At 38.4% G+C, this 19,983-nt stretch overlaps 3 protein-coding genes across 3 annotated transcripts in view; all 3 read left to right on the top strand.

Annotated features, from left to right (window-relative positions):
• col23a1a (collagen type XXIII alpha 1 chain a) overlaps positions 1–6,606 on the top strand; it is a 116,559-nt gene extending 109,953 nt beyond the window's left edge. The window contains exons 21-32 of the mRNA XM_058649525.1: positions 287–367; positions 459–512; positions 704–778; positions 867–893; positions 1,591–1,650; positions 1,741–1,812; positions 1,905–1,931; positions 2,064–2,117; positions 2,310–2,396; positions 2,581–2,691; positions 2,966–3,004; positions 4,292–6,606. Coding sequence (XP_058505508.1) covers positions 287–367; positions 459–512; positions 704–778; positions 867–893; positions 1,591–1,650; positions 1,741–1,812; positions 1,905–1,931; positions 2,064–2,117; positions 2,310–2,396; positions 2,581–2,691; positions 2,966–3,004; positions 4,292–4,342 — 738 coding nt within the window. The 3' untranslated portion in view covers positions 4,343–6,606. The remainder of the gene's footprint in view (positions 1–286; positions 368–458; positions 513–703; positions 779–866; positions 894–1,590; positions 1,651–1,740; positions 1,813–1,904; positions 1,932–2,063; positions 2,118–2,309; positions 2,397–2,580; positions 2,692–2,965; positions 3,005–4,291) is intronic.
• A 2,647-nt stretch (positions 6,607–9,253) lies between these two features.
• rack1 (receptor for activated C kinase 1) lies at positions 9,254–13,183 on the top strand. Its single transcript, XM_058649018.1, has 8 exons — positions 9,254–9,467; positions 9,927–10,098; positions 11,054–11,201; positions 11,476–11,571; positions 11,820–11,930; positions 12,394–12,534; positions 12,760–12,870; positions 13,073–13,183. The coding sequence occupies exons 1-8, from the start codon at positions 9,359–9,361 to the stop codon at positions 13,136–13,138; spliced, it is 954 nt and encodes a 317-aa protein (XP_058505001.1). The 5' UTR covers positions 9,254–9,358; the 3' UTR covers positions 13,139–13,183.
• A 125-nt stretch (positions 13,184–13,308) lies between these two features.
• Positions 13,309–19,661, top strand: LOC131472136 (nucleoside diphosphate kinase homolog 5-like). The gene is made up of 5 exons (XM_058649019.1): positions 13,309–15,849; positions 16,656–16,861; positions 18,371–18,471; positions 18,558–18,676; positions 18,788–19,661. Exons 1-5 carry the CDS (start codon positions 15,724–15,726, stop codon positions 18,893–18,895), a joined length of 660 nt encoding a protein of 219 aa, XP_058505002.1. The 5' UTR covers positions 13,309–15,723; the 3' UTR covers positions 18,896–19,661.
• The last annotated feature ends 322 nt before the right edge of the window (positions 19,662–19,983 follow it).

Genomic DNA, 19,983 nt, shown 5'->3' with positions numbered 1-19,983 from the left:
GAGGGGTACTCAGGCTTTTAAGGTTCTCCTTAAAATTCTCCAAGCTACATAATTGGGTGGTTGGCGGTGGGTGACGAAATAAACCAAAACACAAAACCAAACCATAAACCGTGTTTGCCCACAGGAGGGAATTGTATTTTGTGAATGTGCTGGCTGCACCTTTTATCAGTGAAATCAGAATTTCAATTGAATATGTTTCCTTAATCTCTGATGACACATTATGGTCATGTAATTTCTTAATATTATTCATGTCTAACATTAAGCCCCTTTCATTCTTCACCTCCAGGGTCCTAAAGGTGACCTTGGTGATACAGGATCACCTGGTGAGAGAGGGGAGAAGGGAGAGATGGGGCTTTCTGGGCCTTCTGTAAGTTGTGCTAGCAAACAAGTTTTTTCCATATACAAACAGAAAAGTACCTGAACAACTGTAAGATCATCTTGCTCTTTTTTGGGTTCAGGGTATTGATGGACAGAAAGGAGAAAAAGGCGACTGCAGACTGGATGACAACCTGGTCAGTGAAAGACATGAACGCACACACACACAGTCATCAACTTAAATGACAATGTCGCTGATGACTGAATACACAGCTCTCAAATATTGTGGTTAAAGTGGTGGACAGTCATGCTGTATGTCCTTTAACTAGTTAAATAATCTCTGCTCATGACACTTCTGTTTGACTCCTATAATCCTAATGGTTCTCAGGTTCAGATGATTTCACAACCAGGACCACCTGGTCCATCAGGACCACCAGGAGTTCCTGGGTCACCTGGATCCATGGTGAGTGCCAACAGTATCTGAATCTGAAGTTTCATTTCTTGTTGTTTGATGTCATCATCATGTACTCACAGCATAAAATGTGTTGCAGGGGCTTCATGGGATGCCTGGTCCTAAGGTAAGCCTAAGTTGCTTCTTGAAGTGATGGACTGTATTGGTTTTTCTGCTCCTAGCAAAAGAGAAATTCATGTGATTGGACACCAGAGTATTATTGACCAATTACTGCCTTCTTCTGGTTAGCTGTCAAAGCACATCACACCTGCCACAAGAAGCTTTGAGATACTGTACGAAGATGCTGAAAACCATTATACATGCTTTTGTCTTGTCTAATTCAGACTGTAGCAGCCCTAAATGAAAAAACTCTCAAGTGTCTACAGTATGTAGACTCAAGTCTCCCTCAAAAATGACTCTAAATGCTGTAGTACATATGCCAGGCCTGTATGTGGCGCTATAACTGCTATAGAAACGCACCAAAAACGAAGAAACTGAGCATAAAGCATGTAAAAAAATAAAAAATAAAAATAAATAAAGATTTATTCAAATAACTATAACTACAATGTATACAATCACAGAGACAGTATGAACCAAAACAATGAGTTTTTGACCAAACTATCTCCAAACACAAGAAAAGGAAGATGCATATTGCATCTTCTGTCAGGGATTAAATATGAGTAAAGATACATTATGAATGAAAATTATTGTTATTATTATTACAATTATTGTAATTAACTACAGGTCCTTACATGTGGTGCAGTCTGTGCGGTGGAGTCTATGACGTGTTGTCTGGTATTCATTGTCTTTGTGTTCTGATGCAGGGTGAGCCTGGATTTGGGATAAAGGGGGAGAAGGGGGAAGCTGGTACACATGGACTCAGGGTAAGTGACAGTGGTCCTTTATTACCATTCTGTAATAAAACATGAGATATCCAGACATGATACAGTGATGATAAATGTACCTAACAACAGGGACTAGATGGCCAGCAGGGTCTAACTGGATCTCCAGGTTTAGTGGGACTTCCAGGAGCCAAGGGAGATAAAGTAGGAACACGATCATCTCCATAAATGTGTTAACCACATCTTTTTGTCATTGTTGTCTTGTAAAAATGACATGTATTAACTTGTGTTTGCAGGGCAGACCAGGGGAGCCTGGACTCGATGTGAGTTTTCTCAACGACAAGATCATTCTCATTTAATTAATTTTATTTGTCATTTTTTACATGAACTTTATTACCCTGCATCCCATATTAATTATAAACCACCTTCTCACTCATTTGTGATTATACATCCAGGGTTTCCCAGGTCTGATGGGAGAGAAAGGCGACCGAGGAGAGAGAGGAGAGAAGGTTGGCACACATCTACCATGTCCTCATCTACCATGTCCTCAATATGTAAAATCTGTAAACGGACACTGACAGCATAGCAAATAAAAGAGTGATAAATAAGGCTAAACAAGACAAAAACGAAAAATAAAAGTAAAATGAGTAACTAAAAATTGTTGTAAATGAGTAACTAACTGTCTTCCACCCAATTCCCAGGGTGACAGGGGAGCAGTGGGAAAGAGAGGTCTTAAGGGCCAGAAGGGAGAGCAGGGTCCTCCAGGTTTGGACCAGCCTTGCCCTGTGGTACGTCACACACACACACACACACCTGCTAGACAAATGCAACTCATTTACTCATTAGCACTTCCCTGTCTCTTTAATATTTCCTTGCTTTTTTCCCTCTCTGCACTTTTCTTATCATGTTTCAATGCTGTCTTCTGACACTCTTCCTCAATGATGTGAATGTGTGACTGGCTATTGCTGACAGGGTTGTGACAAAACTAAAGGTCTATCTGTGGAGGCAGAGCTTTCTTCCCTTCCGGCTCCTCCTTCTCCTCCTCCTCTTCCTCCTTCTGGCCCTGAGGCCCCCTGTCCAGTGGTACAGTATCTCTACCTCCTTTCTCCTTTCTGATCACTGTTTGTGCATCTACTACTGCTCTTTTTGCTTTCCTTCCTGTATTTCCGTCTCTCAAACACAACAAGGTGATAAACAATGTAGTTTTGAGAGGTTTGTCGGACCCATTTTGCATAATTTAGTAAAATATTAGCAGTCTGCTAATAAGGGGATGCACAGTTAAGGTTATTACTTCAGGTCTCACTGATATTTAAGCCTGCAGATCTACATGTTTTTCAAATTATTTTCCTTTTTGCAGGGACAAGATGGTCTGCCAATACCAGGTTGCTGGCATAAGGTGGGTGTTAACATTTGTGTTACATTTTTAACAAGCAAATTGTGAACAAATGTTGCAATTATTATTATTAAAGGGATAGTGTGGGATATTTTAAGTGGAGGTGTATAAGGTACCTAAACAAAGTCAGTAGGAGATGCTGTAGGAGATGCGAACAGGGAAAAGAGAGAAAAGACGGCCCAACTGAAAACAAAACAGTGGTTCACAATATTGTCAGAAAAGCCCTTAGAAATTGTACCCCGAACTCGAAAGCACCTACCTAAGAAAAGGGCTGTCTAATTTTGACGTATGGTAAAAAGGTACTCAAGCTATTAAAATCAATCAATCAATAAATTGATTGATAGAGGGAATGAAGGATTTTCTGGAAGGTGCATGATAGCAGTGTCCTTAATGTATTACCACAAACTCAGAAGACAAAATATGATTAGCACATTATTACCATATTGTTACTGTACTGTAATGTACAGTTTTCCACAGCTGTTCATTTGTTCAAAACAAAACAATGCATATATAATATTGGTCAGTGCACTGAACACTGTCTGTGTGCAATGACTATGCATGAGTAACTCAGATTTCGAACTAACACTTTAAGAGACAGAAGTGAACTTGTATCGGATGATACACAGAGATTATTTCACATGGATTTAACTCATTGCTTGGCTCTGATTTGACACAGGGACATTTTGTAAGTATATTTCCACGTGTGAGCTCTGTAATTGTGAGGCACACCAAAGCTTGTCTAATCCGTGCTGAATGTGTCAAAGATGGTTTATGTTTGAATTTTGCACTAATAAACACTCCCTGCTATTCTTCTTTTGCAGTGATGACTAACCAGTGGCATCGAATCTGTACATATTGATCTGGTATATATTTGCAACTGAATACTACAACAAACAGCCCCACTCCCTTTGCCCCCCTTTTTATAAAAACCTTTATATAATATATTGAGAATTTTTTTAACAAGGACATTTTTGATTCTACAGTATTATGAAAACTCAAAAAAAAAAGAAAAAATAGAGACTCAGCATTGTTGTGGATGCGCCCCCCCGCTTTTGAAGACAACAAACTGAACTGGCAGTGGGACTCTTATTTTGAAGGACAGTCCAGGTGACAGCATTGGCATGAAGAGTGCCTTACTAACAAAGTTTGACTCGCTGCCTGAGGGTAATCATGAAGGCTGTTTGGGAATGATGGTGTGCACACTCACTCTGTCTTGTGGATGGATGGACAGATCTCCTGCAGAAGTGTGGGACAGTACTTTTTCTTCTCCCCTCTGTATTTTTCTGAAAGGAGGACATGGCGAGGCAGAAGCTCAAACGCAAGCGTCTCTCTCAACCCTGAAGGGGGGTGGGGCCTGTTGGGGAAAGGACACATTGACAGGCAGAGAGTGGGAGGGGCAAATTGGCCTAAATGAAGCAGAAGAGCCAAGTCATTCTTCTGTGTCATACTGAACACTCACATCCTGTTACGGAAACTCTCCAGGAGGGGGCAACAGAGAACACTGTGATTCCACATTCACTTGGGGAGAGAAGACACACACATTGAATGATAATGTTGTGCATTAGCTTGGTCAATGATGTCACGGGCACATAAGGAAGGATTTACTGCACAGATATGGTTGATCTCTCATGTGGCTCTTTTGTAAAGGTTTTCACTATTTACATGCATAATCCTAACAAGGCAAAGCGCTGTTTAGCATCTTGAAAACATGTATGTCGTGCGTACCCGAAAAAGAAAGATGAAGTGAGAGCAGCTTCTTTCTCATTTGCAGTCAGCAGTCCTTATCAGTCTTTCCATTTGAACAAGCCACTCAGAGGACCTTTTCTGTGGCTCACACATACGGCAGTGGTGACTTGTGTGATGTTTTGTTCCACACTGTTATATTCTTATCTGATTTTGTCAACCTACATTTTTTGCATTCCTGTGAATTGGCATGCTTGCAGAATATATACTGTAGATAGTGAAAACTTCAAGGCCGGATTTGAAGGAACCATTCACAGTATTTGTGTTAAATCAGTGTTTCAACCAGGGAGCCAATCAGCTCCAACTTTAGATTGTTTCTGTTTTAGACGGCTTTAAAACAATTATTGTTTAACGTATAATTTTCTTAATATTTTCCAGCGTGACTGAACGTTAACTTTTAATCACAGATGAAGACATGTTTAATTACTCTAGTCTGTTTTCACATTGTAAGTTCTTGCTGCTGACTTAAATGCGTGTTTTTGTTTGAACCAATATTAGTCATTTAGACTGAAGGACTAACAGAAAGAAGTATGAAATTTAAAACAAATGTATACACAACTATTGTTTTTTTCCTGTGGTAATTATTCCTTTTAATTCTGCAGTACACCTCCGTTTATAAAACATTTTGTATTCTATTTTAATTATCACAAGATTTATTCTTTCTAAATCCCTTTTTTCAGGTTGAATAATTTCTTGGGGCTTAAATGCTTAAAAAAACCTTTAACAAAAAAACCCCAAAAAAAAGCTCTACTGTTCACACATTATGCAAACAGTTCAGCAGAATCAGACCCATAGACTGACACATGAATAATTTCATGTTAATGTACATAGAATCATTATTTCACTCTGTTGACAAGTGAAGAAATTAAATTTACTTCAGCGGGAATCTGTATTTTCTTAATGATCATCCATATGATCCTACATTGATATTAGTTGCACTTTTTGGTCACGTTAGCATGAAGGACTGAGGATTTGTCAGAAGGAAAACAAATGTTTAACTCAAAGTAAAACTGGAATAATTTACCTATTGCAATTTGGTGAATTTGTTCAAAGGGTAATGTAAAAGTAAAATCTATAGGAAACATGATACATTGGCTAATTTTGTCATTTGAATGTAAACTGGCTCAGCTCCTGTTCATTTTCAAGTCTAAAATGATACATGGTAACTTTACTAAAGCTATGTAGTTGTCATTTGACAAAACAAGTCCCAGTTGGATAAACTTTGGTGTAAGAACCTGCTCCTTTTTTTTTGTTTAACTTGAGTATGGTTTTGTAAGAAAGATCACTTCATTATATGCAGGTAATCCCATTGAACCTCTACAATACTATGTTTATAAAGCTGGATTCTCGAAGAGTTTTCTATGAAACAAAAAATAATAAATGAGTTGCATATCATTGAGCTATGACAGAATAGCTGACAAACTTTATTTGTGAACCATGGCGAGTGAGATGTTAGTTTGTTTATTGTTGGGTTGGGTTTTGTATTGTTCTTGAAAGAAGAATGGTTTAAATGCGAATCGCACAAGGCTTGGCATTATTTTACTGGAAGCTGATGGTTCTCTGTCACCTTTCTTCTTTTTACAGGTCCTATCAGAAGTGGTTTTAAAGTGTAATGAAGTCAATAAATGGCAAAGTATCTGAATCCAGCTTGGCGTTTTGGAATAACATAGATAACAGTATTAGCTTGACTTTGTGAGAATGTTTTTCAGTTGTGTTTTTGGTTGTAAAAGAATTAAGCTATTTTTGTAATTAATGTCAAAATATGTTAAACTTGAAATCTGGTTAACTAAACATGTAGATCGAAATAAACTCTGGTTTCATGGTTTCTTGTCCATTAAATCATATGTAATCGTGTACAGTTATATTTGTGTCATTGATTTATCAGTTCACACAAGACATGCATTTCCTTCCTTTCCCATACTGCATATTCAAAAATTGCATTGACATAATAGAATGGATGGAATAACTTAAAAATTATAATAATAATCAAATCGTCTATAGAGGGAAATGAATGTTGTTGAGTTAAAATAAAGAAAGTAAAACAACAATAAAGACTCATATATGAAAAAAGCAGCATAAACTACATCAAAAGACCTAAACACTACAGTAGAACTAACTCCTGTCTATTGCAGGACTGCTTTTGATAAAAAAAAAAAAAAAAATAAGCACTGGACAAATAAAAATGTGTTGATTTTACATTATTAACCATCTCTCTCTCTCTCTGTGTCTATGGAAGCAGCTAAGATGCTATCACATGTCTTATTGTGTTACAAGAACAGAGGACCTTTCACAAACAAGACACTAAAACCTTTGACAAAAAACAAAATAATTTCCATCTATGTGGGGTAGATTTTTAAATTTTTGTCACATATGTGCCTGTTTATAAAACGTCTAATGAAAACATTTCTACATGACTGATTGAAGACACTGGCTCAGTAAGGTCTGTAAGCTCCTCTAGAATTCTTTGTTTGAGATTGAAACATACCATGTCATTGCACAGTACTGCATGTGGGCATTCAAATGTCTCTGAAACAACCACAAATCAATGGAGCTGGTGATTGGAGCGTGTGTACCTCTGCCAGCACATTCTAAAGGTCCATGTGTAAGAATTAGTGACGTCTAACAGTGAAGCTGCAGAGTGCAACAAATGGAAGATTCCTCCTTTTCCCGAGCACATAAGGGGATTGTGGTGGCCTTCGCATAAAAGAAGGAATGTAAACACTCTGTTACAACTCTCTCCTCTCATTCAATCTCCCACTCTTTCTCCTTTTTTGTTTTATTCATCTTCATATAGAAATTGCGCTTTTCCACTATACAGTTCTACCACAACTCGGCTCGACTCAGTTTCTTTTTTGCTTTTCCATTAGGGATAGTACCTGGTGCTTTTTTAGTACCTGCTGTGGCAAGGTTCCAAATGAACTTAACCGATACTAAAATGTGAAATCAGACTGCCGGCCACTGATTGGTCAGAGAGTGTTGTAACTGGAAGAGTCATGAGCCCGACGTCCCTCACAAGAAGCTGGCGATTGTGAGCCAAATCACAACCCGCTCAGCCATATCTTTTTAATGAACTGATTCTAATGATTCATTTAGACCAAAAACCACTGCTTTGCTCGTCACTAGTTTGTGTGTTTGTGTCACGTATAAAATGACGTCACGGCAGTGTCGTGCAGCTGTGCTATGATGACCCCACCCACGTGGAGGAGGTATTATAGTAATGGAACCAAACCTAGTAGAGTCAAGCCGAGCCGACTCATGCTAGAACTGTATTGTGGAAAAATACCATAAGCTTCAGCTAATGTCAGCCTAAACAAAGCAAGACCCTCGCCTAAGGTACATACCTGGATAAAAGGCTGATTCTAAGTTTGTAAAAAAGTGACTTTAAGAGTCCTTTAAAACATACTCAGCTCTGGACTCACTGAGTCAGTGATCTTGATAACATCTTGTGGAACAAATAAACATTTGTGATGTGCTACTTACATGTGGTTTTGTATTGTTTTGTATCTTCTTGATGATTGATGTGTATTTATTCTGCCTGTTCTCAGGGTAGATACAGAATAAAGAAGTTACATTATACAGTGTAGCTCCAATATTTCAATCAGAAAGGCAAATGGCCTTTGTTTGTTATCCACTTGATTTCTTGATTATTAAACATTGCACCAATCATTTGCATATGTCCTCTATTTTTATTTGCATGAACAAGCTCTTTTTTATTTAACAAGACTTAACTAGTTACGTGGTAGAAAGCAGTCACACGATTAACATCTGGCTGAACATCTTGTTTAAAGCAATTATGAATTTCGGGGTTCGAATTTTATATAATTACCTTTATAAACTAATTGTTTTAAAGTCTGTGATCATTAAATTGGTGCCACATTTACCATGCATCTTATAGTATGCAAAAGTCTTGGACCACCATTAGATTTGTTATTCAATGCTATAATGACTATATTGTATAATTACTGTATTTCTCAATCATTTTCTTGGAACACATCCATGAAATATGGGAAATAACAAAATCTCAGGGGGAAAAAACAGCTTATACAGGTTGCGCATACAGGACTGTGCAATTATTACACTTATTCTATGAATGTATTTGTGCTAACTGGTTTCATGTGGAATATTGCTATTATATTATTATATTATATGTTGCTTATATTAAGAACATTTGTATTATATTTTATTTCGTATATCTACTTACATGGATAGAAAACCCAACATCCAACACTTTGTAAAATGGAATGAGACTTTATTTTGAATCACTGAAAGGACTGATGTTTACAAAGCTATACCTGTTATTAACTAGTTGTGAAAGTAGATATTTTTGTCTTTTCTCCTTGTTTATGTGTTTATTTTTCGTCTAATTATTTATTCTCTTTATAAAGTGTGCGATTTGTATGAATAAAGAGGAAATAAATAACTGTAGGCTCGGTGAGAGTATGAAGTCCACATTTCCCAGAATCCTCTGCGGCCCGTTCACCTCCTCATAGCTTGTGCATCCGGGTCTGAATTTCCTTTTCCTCTATGCCTAGATGCGATGAGGACCTAGGTTTTCTCGGACCTCTGAATAATCCGAATCCATCTTCGTGAAAGGCATCGCCGAACCTCGCCAAAATGACCGAGCAGATGACAGTGAGGGGGACCCTGAAGGGCCATAGTGGATGGGTCACCCAGATCGCCACGACGCCCCAGTATCCCGACATGATTCTGTCGGCGTCTCGAGGTGAGGCTTCCTCCCCGCCGGCTCCGCCAACATGGCTCGGCTAGCACTAGCGCTAGCTGGTGTGCAGAGATAACGTAAGACAAACGTTCCTAGTGTCGCGTGTGTCATATAACATATAATTCGCAACGAATACATTCTTATGTTGTGCGTTATTCCGCTGATATAAAGTGCTCACGGCCGAGAGAAAGGCACCGGTTAGCCGGGCTAGCTAACAGCATCAGTGTGTTACTCCGCTGTATAACATGTACCACAGAGAAGGGCTTTACACGGGACAGTGTTCTCCGTACGTCATTCTTTGTTACTGCTGCATTAAACCGTCTGAAGTCTCACTCAGACACTTGTGTTCTCACAATATTGTAAATTTGATAGTTTCGTTTCATCCCCAGTTAATATTTGATGGCCCTCCTTAGAAACACGCTCAGTTGAAACTTATGGCCTATTCAAAATTACTTATTTCAGACAAGACCATCATCATGTGGAAGCTGACCCGTGATGAGACCAACTATGGCATCCCTCAGCGTTCCCTGAAAGGCCACTCTCACTTTGTCAGTGACGTTGTCATCTCCTCGGATGGACAGTTTGCCCTGTCTGGCGCCTGGGATGGGTCCCTCCGTCTGTGGGATCTCACCACGTAAGTGGCTGACGGTAACATGTCCTCAGTTCTAGTCTGCTGTGGGAGACTTGCACTACAGGAGATATGTGTGGAGATGTAGTGTCAAACATCATTGGGGGGAGGGGTCACTGATAAAAGTAAGGCAGGCAAGTGCCTTTCCACACACCTGTTGTAGCCTAAGCACTCATTGTTACATTTGTGGATATATATTATATATGCTGATTTTTCCATTGCTTAAATTACTTTGTTAGCAAGCTCCTTGAATGTTCACAGCTCTTCTCCATACTGGTAACACCTATAGACACTCAGCTTCATGTTGGCAGTTCCATTTACCTAATAAATAAAAGATGCCTCATCTAGGTTTTTTTCTGTCTTCACTCACAAGTACTACAGGTGTCCCTTTATTCTCAAAATGAAGTGTAGCTAACCGAAAGTAGCTGCTGATAAATAAACTAGGTCCACAAAAATTGAGTGGGTCAAATTGTGTCATTGTTTTATGGAAGCATGAATGAAGAACTGTCAGTTGTGAAAAGAAATGATTGTTTTGATAAACACAGGAACTAGTCTAAGATGGGTCGTCTTGACTCTTAATGTGTTTTTGCAGCTTTTTAGATCAGCTTTAAGTGTTAATGACAGTAGATATGCTTATGTTTACTTTTGCCCTGAGATCAACATGAATTGTAAATGGGTAAGTTAACGGTTAAAAAGTACCTAATGAAATACCTGACTTAAAGATGTGGTGACGGTCTATGCTATGATGTATCGATTAAAGTGTGAATGGAAGCCCAGGTATAATCTGGTAATGTAATTTTACAGATTATTAGAAGTGTGAAACGAACTGTTGGGCACTCTATTTTACATGGTATACTCAGATCTTGTCAGCTGGCAATTAAGACTGTAAAGAGCCATGGCATTGGGTGAGTGGGGGGAAAGTGGTGATTCTTTAATTGATGTAAAATGCTTGTTTCCCCAGTGGTGCCACCACACGGCAGTTTACTGGACACTCCAAGGATGTTTTGAGTGTGGCCTTCTCCGCTGATAACCGCCAGATTGTGTCTGCCTCTCGAGACAAGACCATCAAGCTCTGGAACACTCTTGGAGTCTGCAAATACACCATCCAGGTGAGCTGCTGACTTGTGATGCTGTCTCAGAACCAGTGCTTCTGTCATGACATTAGAGTTCACTGGGTTTTATTGCTTGATATGTTGAATTACTTGGAATTTGAATTTTAAACTTGACAATTTCTCCTGGTCAAATATAACTGCTTAACTTTGTAGACATAAGTATTTCCTTAAGTTTTACTTTATCCCAGATGCGATAATGGCAAATACAGAAACGTAAAATATACAATACAGTTTTAATGTTGAGTCAAATCTTCAATTGTACCACTTGCAGGATGAGAGCCATTCTGAGTGGGTGTCCTGCGTGCGCTTCTCCCCCAACAGCAACAACCCCATCATTGTCTCCTGTGGCTGGGACAAGATGGTCAAGGTAATGTCTTTGATTTGTTACACTTCACCTTTTTAAAGTTCTTGTTTTGTGATTGTGACTATAAAAAAAACCCTCAATGAGACATATTCATAAGCAGCATTTGCCCTGTGATTTGGGAAAATACTGGCATGTATTATCTGACCTCAGTGATTGCTTTTTTTATACTTATGAGGGCACAATCTGAATAGCGTTATATGGTGTACATACTGTATTTGACTGGTGTGACTATTCCTCTCCTTTGTCCTTAGGTTTGGAACCTGGCCAACTGCAAGCTGAAGACCAATCATATTGGTCATACTGGCTTCCTGAAAACCGTGACTGTCTCTCCTGATGGCTCCCTGTGTGCATCTGGTGGAAAGGTATGTAGTTATTGCACTCTCACAGGCAGTTTGTTCCACATTTATTCTGGCTTACAATTTTTACCACATGGGAACTGCTCGACTCTTCAGGACAATATTTACTCATGTACTATATCAAGTATGAAGTAGGCAAATTTTTTAGACTTTCATTCAAATTCAAATTATTTTTGCAGCCAGTGGCTCTGTAATGTTTTTACATTGCATGGGTATCCTTGAGAGAACGGGAAGACTACATCCACTTTTATTGATGGTCTATGGTTTTTGCACATGATGGAGATGTTACAAGCATCTATTTAATACAGACAAAGGTGTCCAAGTTGCATCTTTTGTCTTTTTTTTTTTTGTTTATTTTTTTTAATGGTCAGGTTGGTGCTTAAGATATGTAACTTAAATACACTTGGTCCTAATCAAAAATGTTTATATCATTTTGATATTGAAGTGTACCCTTTCTCTTTCTGTCCAGGACGGTCAGGCCATGCTGTGGGACCTGAATGAGGGCAAGCACCTTTACACCTTGGACAGTGGTGATGTTATCAATGCTCTCTGCTTCAGCCCCAACCGCTACTGGCTGTGTGCTGCCACTGGCCCCAGCATCAAGATTTGGGTAAAAGACTCAATCCTTCATTCCTTGTGACTACTTTATGAGGCATGCAAGTCATTGTTTAAAGGGCGGTGATGAATCTCAAATGCCAACTGTATTCTTTGATGATAAAGAGGCTGTTTCTGAGCTCTAAAGGACCCAATGTATGTGTTGTACACTCAATTTTAGTATTAATATCAGCAGTTACCCCAATTGACCCATCTGATTCTTTTCTTTTTTTTATTGTAGGATCTGGAGGGCAAGATCATTGTGGATGAGCTGAGACAGGAAGTTATCAGCACAAACAGCAAGGCTGAACCCCCACAGTGTACTTCACTGGCATGGTCTGCTGATGGACAGGTCTGTAGCACCATTAATTACATGTCTGACTCCACTACTTGCCTTAGTGCTTTTACCCTGGTGATTATATCAATTCACATTAATCTCTGATGACCACTGGTGACACACCTGCAAATATGAGGGGAACTAGAAATTCTGGAAATTACAGGACTTTAACACATCCTTTGAGTAGTCTGTAATTGTTGGCTTTCTTTCTTTCCAGACCCTGTTTGCTGGATACACTGACAACCTGATCAGAGTGTGGCAGGTCACCATTGGAACTCGATAAGAAGTTGAAGTTGAAGATTTGAATAAAAGACAGTTTGAAAATAAAGTGCTGCTCTTTTGTTGATCCACTGTACAATAACAGTGATATTGTTTATATGATGTCTTTTCTTTCTTTTCTTTTTTTTTGTAAATGATTCCGAGATCTGTTCCAAACCTGAAGAAAGCAATGTTTCCATGCATCTACAGCTGTGCTTGGGTTTTCATGCTGCTGGCAGAATTCATAAAGTATTGGTCAAATTTTGAAAGGAGCACTTGCTACAGAAAGGCAAGGCAAAAAGTTTTTTTTGCGATTAGTGGGGTAATGGGAATGAAACTTGGCCATTATCACGTAATTGCACACCTGCAAACGTTATTTGTTTTTTTTCCCTGTGTAAATGATCAATGTATTCATTAAATTAAATACTGCGCTATGGCTAAAATACACTCCTGATCAAAATTCTAATACCAGTTGAAGACTTGCTAGAATTTGCATTTTGCACTGTTGGATCTTAAGGTTATAAGTAGTGCTTCAAAATGCAAAAAAGAAGAAATGGGAGTGAGACAAAAATATGATTAAGCAAGTTATTGCAAACAACCATTGAACTGAATTGGGCTGTTCATCAGCTGATCAAAAGCTTAAGACCACAGCCTTTAAAAGCCTAAATCTTTGCAAAAATTTGGATTCAGTGCCATTTTCTGTCAGGTGTCCACTGTCATGACCTGATGGCAAAGGCAAAAAAGCTTTCTCTGAACACGGTCGGATTGTTGAGCTGCATCGGCAAGGCCTCCGCCATTGCTGCTGCAGTTGGACACAGTAAGACAGTCATTTTAAACTTCTTAAAAGATCCTGAGGGTTATGGAACATAAGTCAAGTGGTAGACCCAAAAGAATTTGAGAGGGATGTTATTTCTATGGAAGAAGTCCTTTGTCAGGCGGGCATTGTGAACTGCAGTGCTGTCAAAACCCAGTCATTACCACAGAGACAATGGCCTTCAGTCATGAGGGATGCCCCTGCAACATCTCCACATACCCAGCTGCAGTTTGACGCCTCTGCACAACCTTAATTTTTCTTTATTTTGTCCCACTCCCATTTCTTCTTTTTGCACTTTGAAGCACTACTTTGAACCTTAAGATCCATCAGTGCAAAATGTAAATTCTTGCAATTTTTGGAGTGTATTAGTCAACGACTAAAGCATAAAAACCCTCAAACTGCACATGTGGTCCAGGCACAGCTGCCAGCACAGTGTTACAAAATAATACTACATATTATTTAGGAGCAATATTTTTATAGTAAGACATAGTCAGAAATATCACTGTTACATATTTAAACAGCACTATATCAAATTCAGTGAGATACGTATGTTGTACTTTTATGATTATTGTTTTATTTTCAAGCTCTCACTACTCACCTGCTACTGAACATAACTCCTTGAAAAATTGGTTGTCAAGAAAAAGCAACACAGCCCTTAACAAAATTAAAATGGCTGCATGTAGATTCTTAAGAGGGACTTGAACAAAATGTGGCTAAAGAAATTGTCACTAAACCAAAAACACACTAAAGGAATTGAGTCACTGTCATTTGCAGTGATGAGACTAAAAGTGAACTTATTGAAAGCAATGTTTAGAGAGCATTGGACAAGGCTTATTTCAAAAAGAAGAACACTATTCTAACTTCAAAGCATGGTGGTGGATCTGACGAACAGCACGAGGTGTGAAATGACAAAATGAATGGCGTGATGTCTTCAGCTTTTAATCAGAAGATACTGAAGGGCACATCAGTCATGATGCTGTGGATGGGATGTACTGAAACTTTCTAATATGACAGTTATCCAAAGTACAAGGCAAATCTTCAGTGTTCACAGCTGTAATGGTCACAGTCTCCTGACCTCGATGAAACTGGGCCCATTTGTGAAGATCTCAAATGTGCAGCTTGTGCAAAACAATCCAAGTCCCATAAATTATTATTTATGGGACTTGGAGGCTTTTTGCCAAGATAGACGGGAAGTTTTACCACCTGAGACAATTAAAGTCCTCACTCACAACTATTACAACAGAGTGGAAGCTATTATTGATGCTTAATGGGCCAATACACAGTACTGAGAGCTCGTTTTTTTATTGCCTGATATTGTTTTTATGATTTGGCTTTTCTGTGATCCCATTAAAAGTAAGCGATGTGTTTGTGGGTATGACTTATATACAGATGTACAGATTATGTGTGTTTGTGTAATTGCCTTCTTTGTGTGAACAATTAATGAAGTACATTCTCAACACTGATCATAAGAATGATGATATGAAAGTGTAGAGATGAAAAATAAAAATGTAAATTACTATTAAAACATACTAAAGACAATAATATATTACGAAATCAGGCGAGTAAGTATTTTAAAATTCGATATATATGTATGATTTTAGGTGATTGCATTGCACAGTTAATAGATTGTCCTGTTTGGCTTCCCGTAGACGAATGCTTGTAGCCTAGTAACTTCAATGTAGACACCAAAACCGCGCTTGGGTAGTTTACAACAATTTTTAATTAACTTTACCGTAATATACTTTATTAAATTCAACGCAAGGTTACAGTCCTATGTAGCTAATCTGAAGGAAACTATGGACCGATATTCGTATCCTCGCATTTACGTGGAGAGAACACTGGCCATCATTAAACCAGACGCCATCCACCAAAGTGACGAGATTGAAGACGTTATCCTGAAATCCGGGTTCAATGTTCTGCAGGTACGTTTGATGTTTGTCTCCTTAAAGGTTGCTGAAGGAGACAAACATCGGCACCAGTGATTAATAGTTCTGTTCTTTGACTTGTTTGTGTTTACGACGCTCCTTCATTTTTGGTATTTAACCTTTATAAGGTTTGTCCACCAGAGGGCGCTGACAATGCCACCATAATGGTCATGCTAAACTATTGAAAAGGAAACATGTTGTCCTTCATGTTATGATAAGAATAAGTGTTATAGCTCAGCATTCTCCAGAAACATGGATTTTCTCATCCGGGAGGTTTAGTTGTTGGAATTATGCGTTTACCACATTTGACAGTGTCCAGAACATGTCCTCATGTGATCCAGTTAGCTACTAAATTATACTGATCACAAATTAAATACTTAAGAGTTAAATGAGCAAATAAATCAGTAAATATAATAGTTGACTCGTTTATTACAATGTGTATACTGTTTTAACAATAAACTTACCACATTATGAAGTGATACTGATCTGTTTCTATTTTGCTGATGTGGCAGCAATACACTTCCGTAAAACTCAACTGACAAATTGCTGTTAATCGAAAAACCTGGCTGTGTTACTATAGTTTTCATATATAGTCTTTCCTGGCGTGTACCTAACATCTACTGGTCAGCATTGACATTTGGCAATCCCTGTCACCTGCTAAGGCTGGTAACCTACATCAGTTCTAGTGTGGAGAACTTTCTCTAGACACTGACCATCTTGTACTGTGTATTAAATTGACCCACTAAATTTGATTCACCTTGATCCACACACCTCAATGAAATGTTCAATGTTCCACCTGACAGAGGCGGAGGCTGCAGCTATGTCCAGAGCAATGCAGCGACTTCTACGCAGACCAGTATGGAAAGTTCTTCTTTCCCAACTTGACTGCCTTCATGAGCTCTGGACCCATCATTGCCATGACTCTGGCCTGCAACAATGCTATTGCACGCTGGAAGTCACTTATAGGGCCGGTCAACAGCGTCAAGGCTAAACAAACTCATCCAGAATGGTCAGTTTGTTACCCTATAATAAATTGATTCAGGTTGTTGTTCTATATTTCTGTTTCTATTATACAAGCAGTGCTTTATAATTATAGATATTTTGACTGACCGTTTAAGGTAGCAAACAAAGCTTGTGATCTGTTAAGTTGCAGCTAATGCAGTAAATGTGTGATTGCTACAGCTGAAACAGACCATCACTAAAAAGTGGATTATTAAAAACCATTATTTCCCAACCAAAAACTCTGTACATGCCTCATAGACATAATAATCTGAGTCTGTCCACATTGTGGTGTCACAATACTTGTGTTCAACTGTGATGTCATGGCACCAATGCCTTGGACAGACAGCATGCGAGAGGGAAGTCTGCCTGATGGACACGTTGTTCTTAGAGACAACATATAAACAAGCTATTAAAGTTTGAGTTTAAAAGGAACTTGAACTGCTAGATTGGGAGAACACTGTGAAATACGTTGACTCCATATTAGTTTTTAAATCCAACATGGTCTAGCTTCACCTCCTTAACAGGAATATATAAAAAATAACTCAAACAGCACAACCAGAGGTAACTGCACTGTTTCCTTTAGGAGAAGTGCATTTGGCCAGGCTTCTTTTTCCTTGAGAGCAACCAACACCTGGAACTCTATACCAAGTGCAATACAGTACATGAATTATCCACTCTCACCTCATTTTCCATTCAATTTAAAAAATGGTTACTGCAAAATCAAACCTGCTGTCATTAGCTGGGATAATCTGTAATTTATCCTCTGTTGTAATTTATTTAATTTTTTTATTGTAATGTTTTACTCTGATTTGTTTTATTTATTTAACTTAACTTAACTTCATTTATAGGGACCATCAACCTGTCAGGGACTACGGATTGGAAATTAGCCTTTGGCTATAATCCTGTATATTTACATTCTTTGAAATGTGCATTAATATGCACTGTCCTTTTTTGAAATAAATTAACTTCAGTCGCTCACTCATTTTTAGGATTGCGGCTGAAATGACATGTCGTGTCATGTCATTTGGAAACATATAGAGACAACCATTCACTCTCCCATTCACATCTACAGTAGAATGTCCAATTAACCTCTGCATGTTTTTGAACTGTGGGAGGACACTGGGGTACCTGGAGAAAACCCACACACACACGGAGAACATGCAAACTCTCACAGAAAGAGGATGTGAACCGGCAACCTTCTTGCTGCGAGGCAACAGTGTGAGCCATATGCTCACGTGAAATAAAATATTGTTGTTATTCCACTTTTATTCTCTTAATTATCTAAATATTGTACATTTATAATGAATCTCATATTTGTATTTTATTGACTATTAGGACTCTTAAAAGTCAGGGCCAAAATTTGTACATATTTAATTATACCATTACTGTCGTACAATACAACTTAAGATGTGGTATGATTGCTGTTTTTATCTTGCGCTCAAGGATACATGTTTGTGCTCATGAAAAACGCAAGCAGGATTATTTATGAAAATTTGTTTTATTTTTCTACTCGCAGCCTTAGAGCAAAATACGGCACTTCTGACCTGAAAAATGCACTCCATGGCAGTGAGTCATTTCATGCAGCAGAGAGGGAGATCAAATTCATGTTCCCAAACTGTAAGTGAAATAAACCACACATGGCGTTAAGAAGTGTGATTTTACACACACATGTGAATTGTACCTAACATCATTTCTCTCTGCAGCTGTAATTGAGTCCATTCCTTCAAGAGAAGCAACAGAAGAATATCTGAACAGATATGTAAACCCAACTCTGCTGCGAGGACTCACTGAGCTCTGCAAGCACAAGCCACTCAACCCTTGTGTAAGTATTCAGTGCTTTGCCTCGTTTTTTTTCACTGTTGCTGTTTGTTTGCCTTGTACTTGAGGTCCCTGAAACATTTTATTCAATATTTTGCACTTTTGTTTATAATAGGTTTGGCTTGCTGACTGGCTGATGAAAAACAGCCCAAACAATCCACAAATATGTGATGGGAGAGAAGCAGAATGGCAACAGGAAAAGGGGAAAGAATACATCACATAATATTTATTTAGAAATAGACTAGAATGAGTGTGACTTGGTATATTTCAAATTAAAATAATTGAGCGTGTATAAACAAGAGCACAGTGATTGATTGTAATCATTAAATAAAGCAAATATCTCAAATTGATTGGTACTGCACTCTATGAGGTCATATATATAATCTTGAATGGCCTAACAAATCAGTCAGGGATTAAAGATTAGATTCACTGGACATGATTGCAATGAAAGTATTTGATAAATTGTATAACCTGAGCTGAGGTGAGAGCATTAATATACTGGACTTTACACTCACTAACACTGTTTTCCTTCATTGCACTCCTGGAAATAGTTTACAGACACAAAATGTATTATTGTTGAATTTGCACGTGCATGTGACCATCTAATGTATGCAAGTAAATCATCCCAAAGACCATTGCAACAAAAAGTGTTATGTGTTTCAGGAACGGTTTACCATTTGACTGGATTTGGCAGGATATTTAAGGCTGTTTTACTTTGCTGTTGATCTTTTAACACTGCAAGATATGGTAGTGTACTGGCTCTGTGGGAAGGTTTGCACTCTCTGTGTTTACTGTATGTTGTTTGTAAATAACACAGGCCGTGATGGTTGTTGGACGGATAAGCTGTGGTCCATGCAGTTCACACAGGACAAGTAGATTCAGCTTTAGATAATAGAAAGGCAACAATAACTAAGAAAAAAAGATGTCCTACAGTGGCAGAAGACTTGTCAGACACCTAATTTAGTACATTTACTGCCAAACGAAGCGGCTGGTGAAAGTACATTGGTCGATTTTAGGTATAAATTAAGTGAATCTAAAAAAGGTAGCTATCCATTATTTGCTACCCATATTCGTAAGGACAGAAGTACAGGACATATTATATCCTGTACTTCTGTCCTTTTTTTTTCCAATTTCAGAGTAATTTGTAAGGCAAGTCAAACAAAAGCAACAGTGCAGGGCTCTGACACAACACTCGACACGACATTTTAGCTGCAGACTGGACAAGCTTGATATAACATTGCCATTAGCAGTCGAAATGGCAGTATGCTACTCTCAGTTCCTTCCTGTCTTAGAGGCGTGAACATCTTCTGC

Source organism: Solea solea, chromosome 14, assembly GCF_958295425.1.
Source record: "Solea solea chromosome 14, fSolSol10.1, whole genome shotgun sequence".
Lineage (NCBI taxonomy): Eukaryota > Metazoa > Chordata > Actinopteri > Pleuronectiformes > Soleidae > Solea > Solea solea.
The sequence above is the reverse complement of the archived record's forward strand: the minus strand, read 5'-3'. Positions and strand labels throughout refer to the sequence as shown.

What these genes read in the sequence shown, in the direction of transcription:
- LOC131472136 (XM_058649019.1), top strand. Translation starts at nt 15,724, where the DNA reads ATGGACCGATATTCGTATCCTCGCATTTACGTGGAGAGAACACTGGCC. An exon ending in AAACAAACTCATCCAGAATG is followed by an intron (nt 16,862 to 18,370) that starts GTCAGTTTGTTA and finishes TTCTACTCGCAG; the next exon opens with CCTTAGAGCAAAATACGGCA. An exon ending in ACAAGCCACTCAACCCTTGT is followed by an intron (nt 18,677 to 18,787) that starts GTAAGTATTCAG and finishes TGTTTATAATAG; the next exon opens with GTTTGGCTTGCTGACTGGCT.
- rack1 (XM_058649018.1), top strand. Translation starts at nt 9,359, where the DNA reads ATGACCGAGCAGATGACAGTGAGGGGGACCCTGAAGGGCCATAGTGGA. An exon ending in GCTGGGACAAGATGGTCAAG is followed by an intron (nt 11,572 to 11,819) that starts GTAATGTCTTTG and finishes CTTTGTCCTTAG; the next exon opens with GTTTGGAACCTGGCCAACTG. An exon ending in TGTGTGCATCTGGTGGAAAG is followed by an intron (nt 11,931 to 12,393) that starts GTATGTAGTTAT and finishes CTTTCTGTCCAG; the next exon opens with GACGGTCAGGCCATGCTGTG.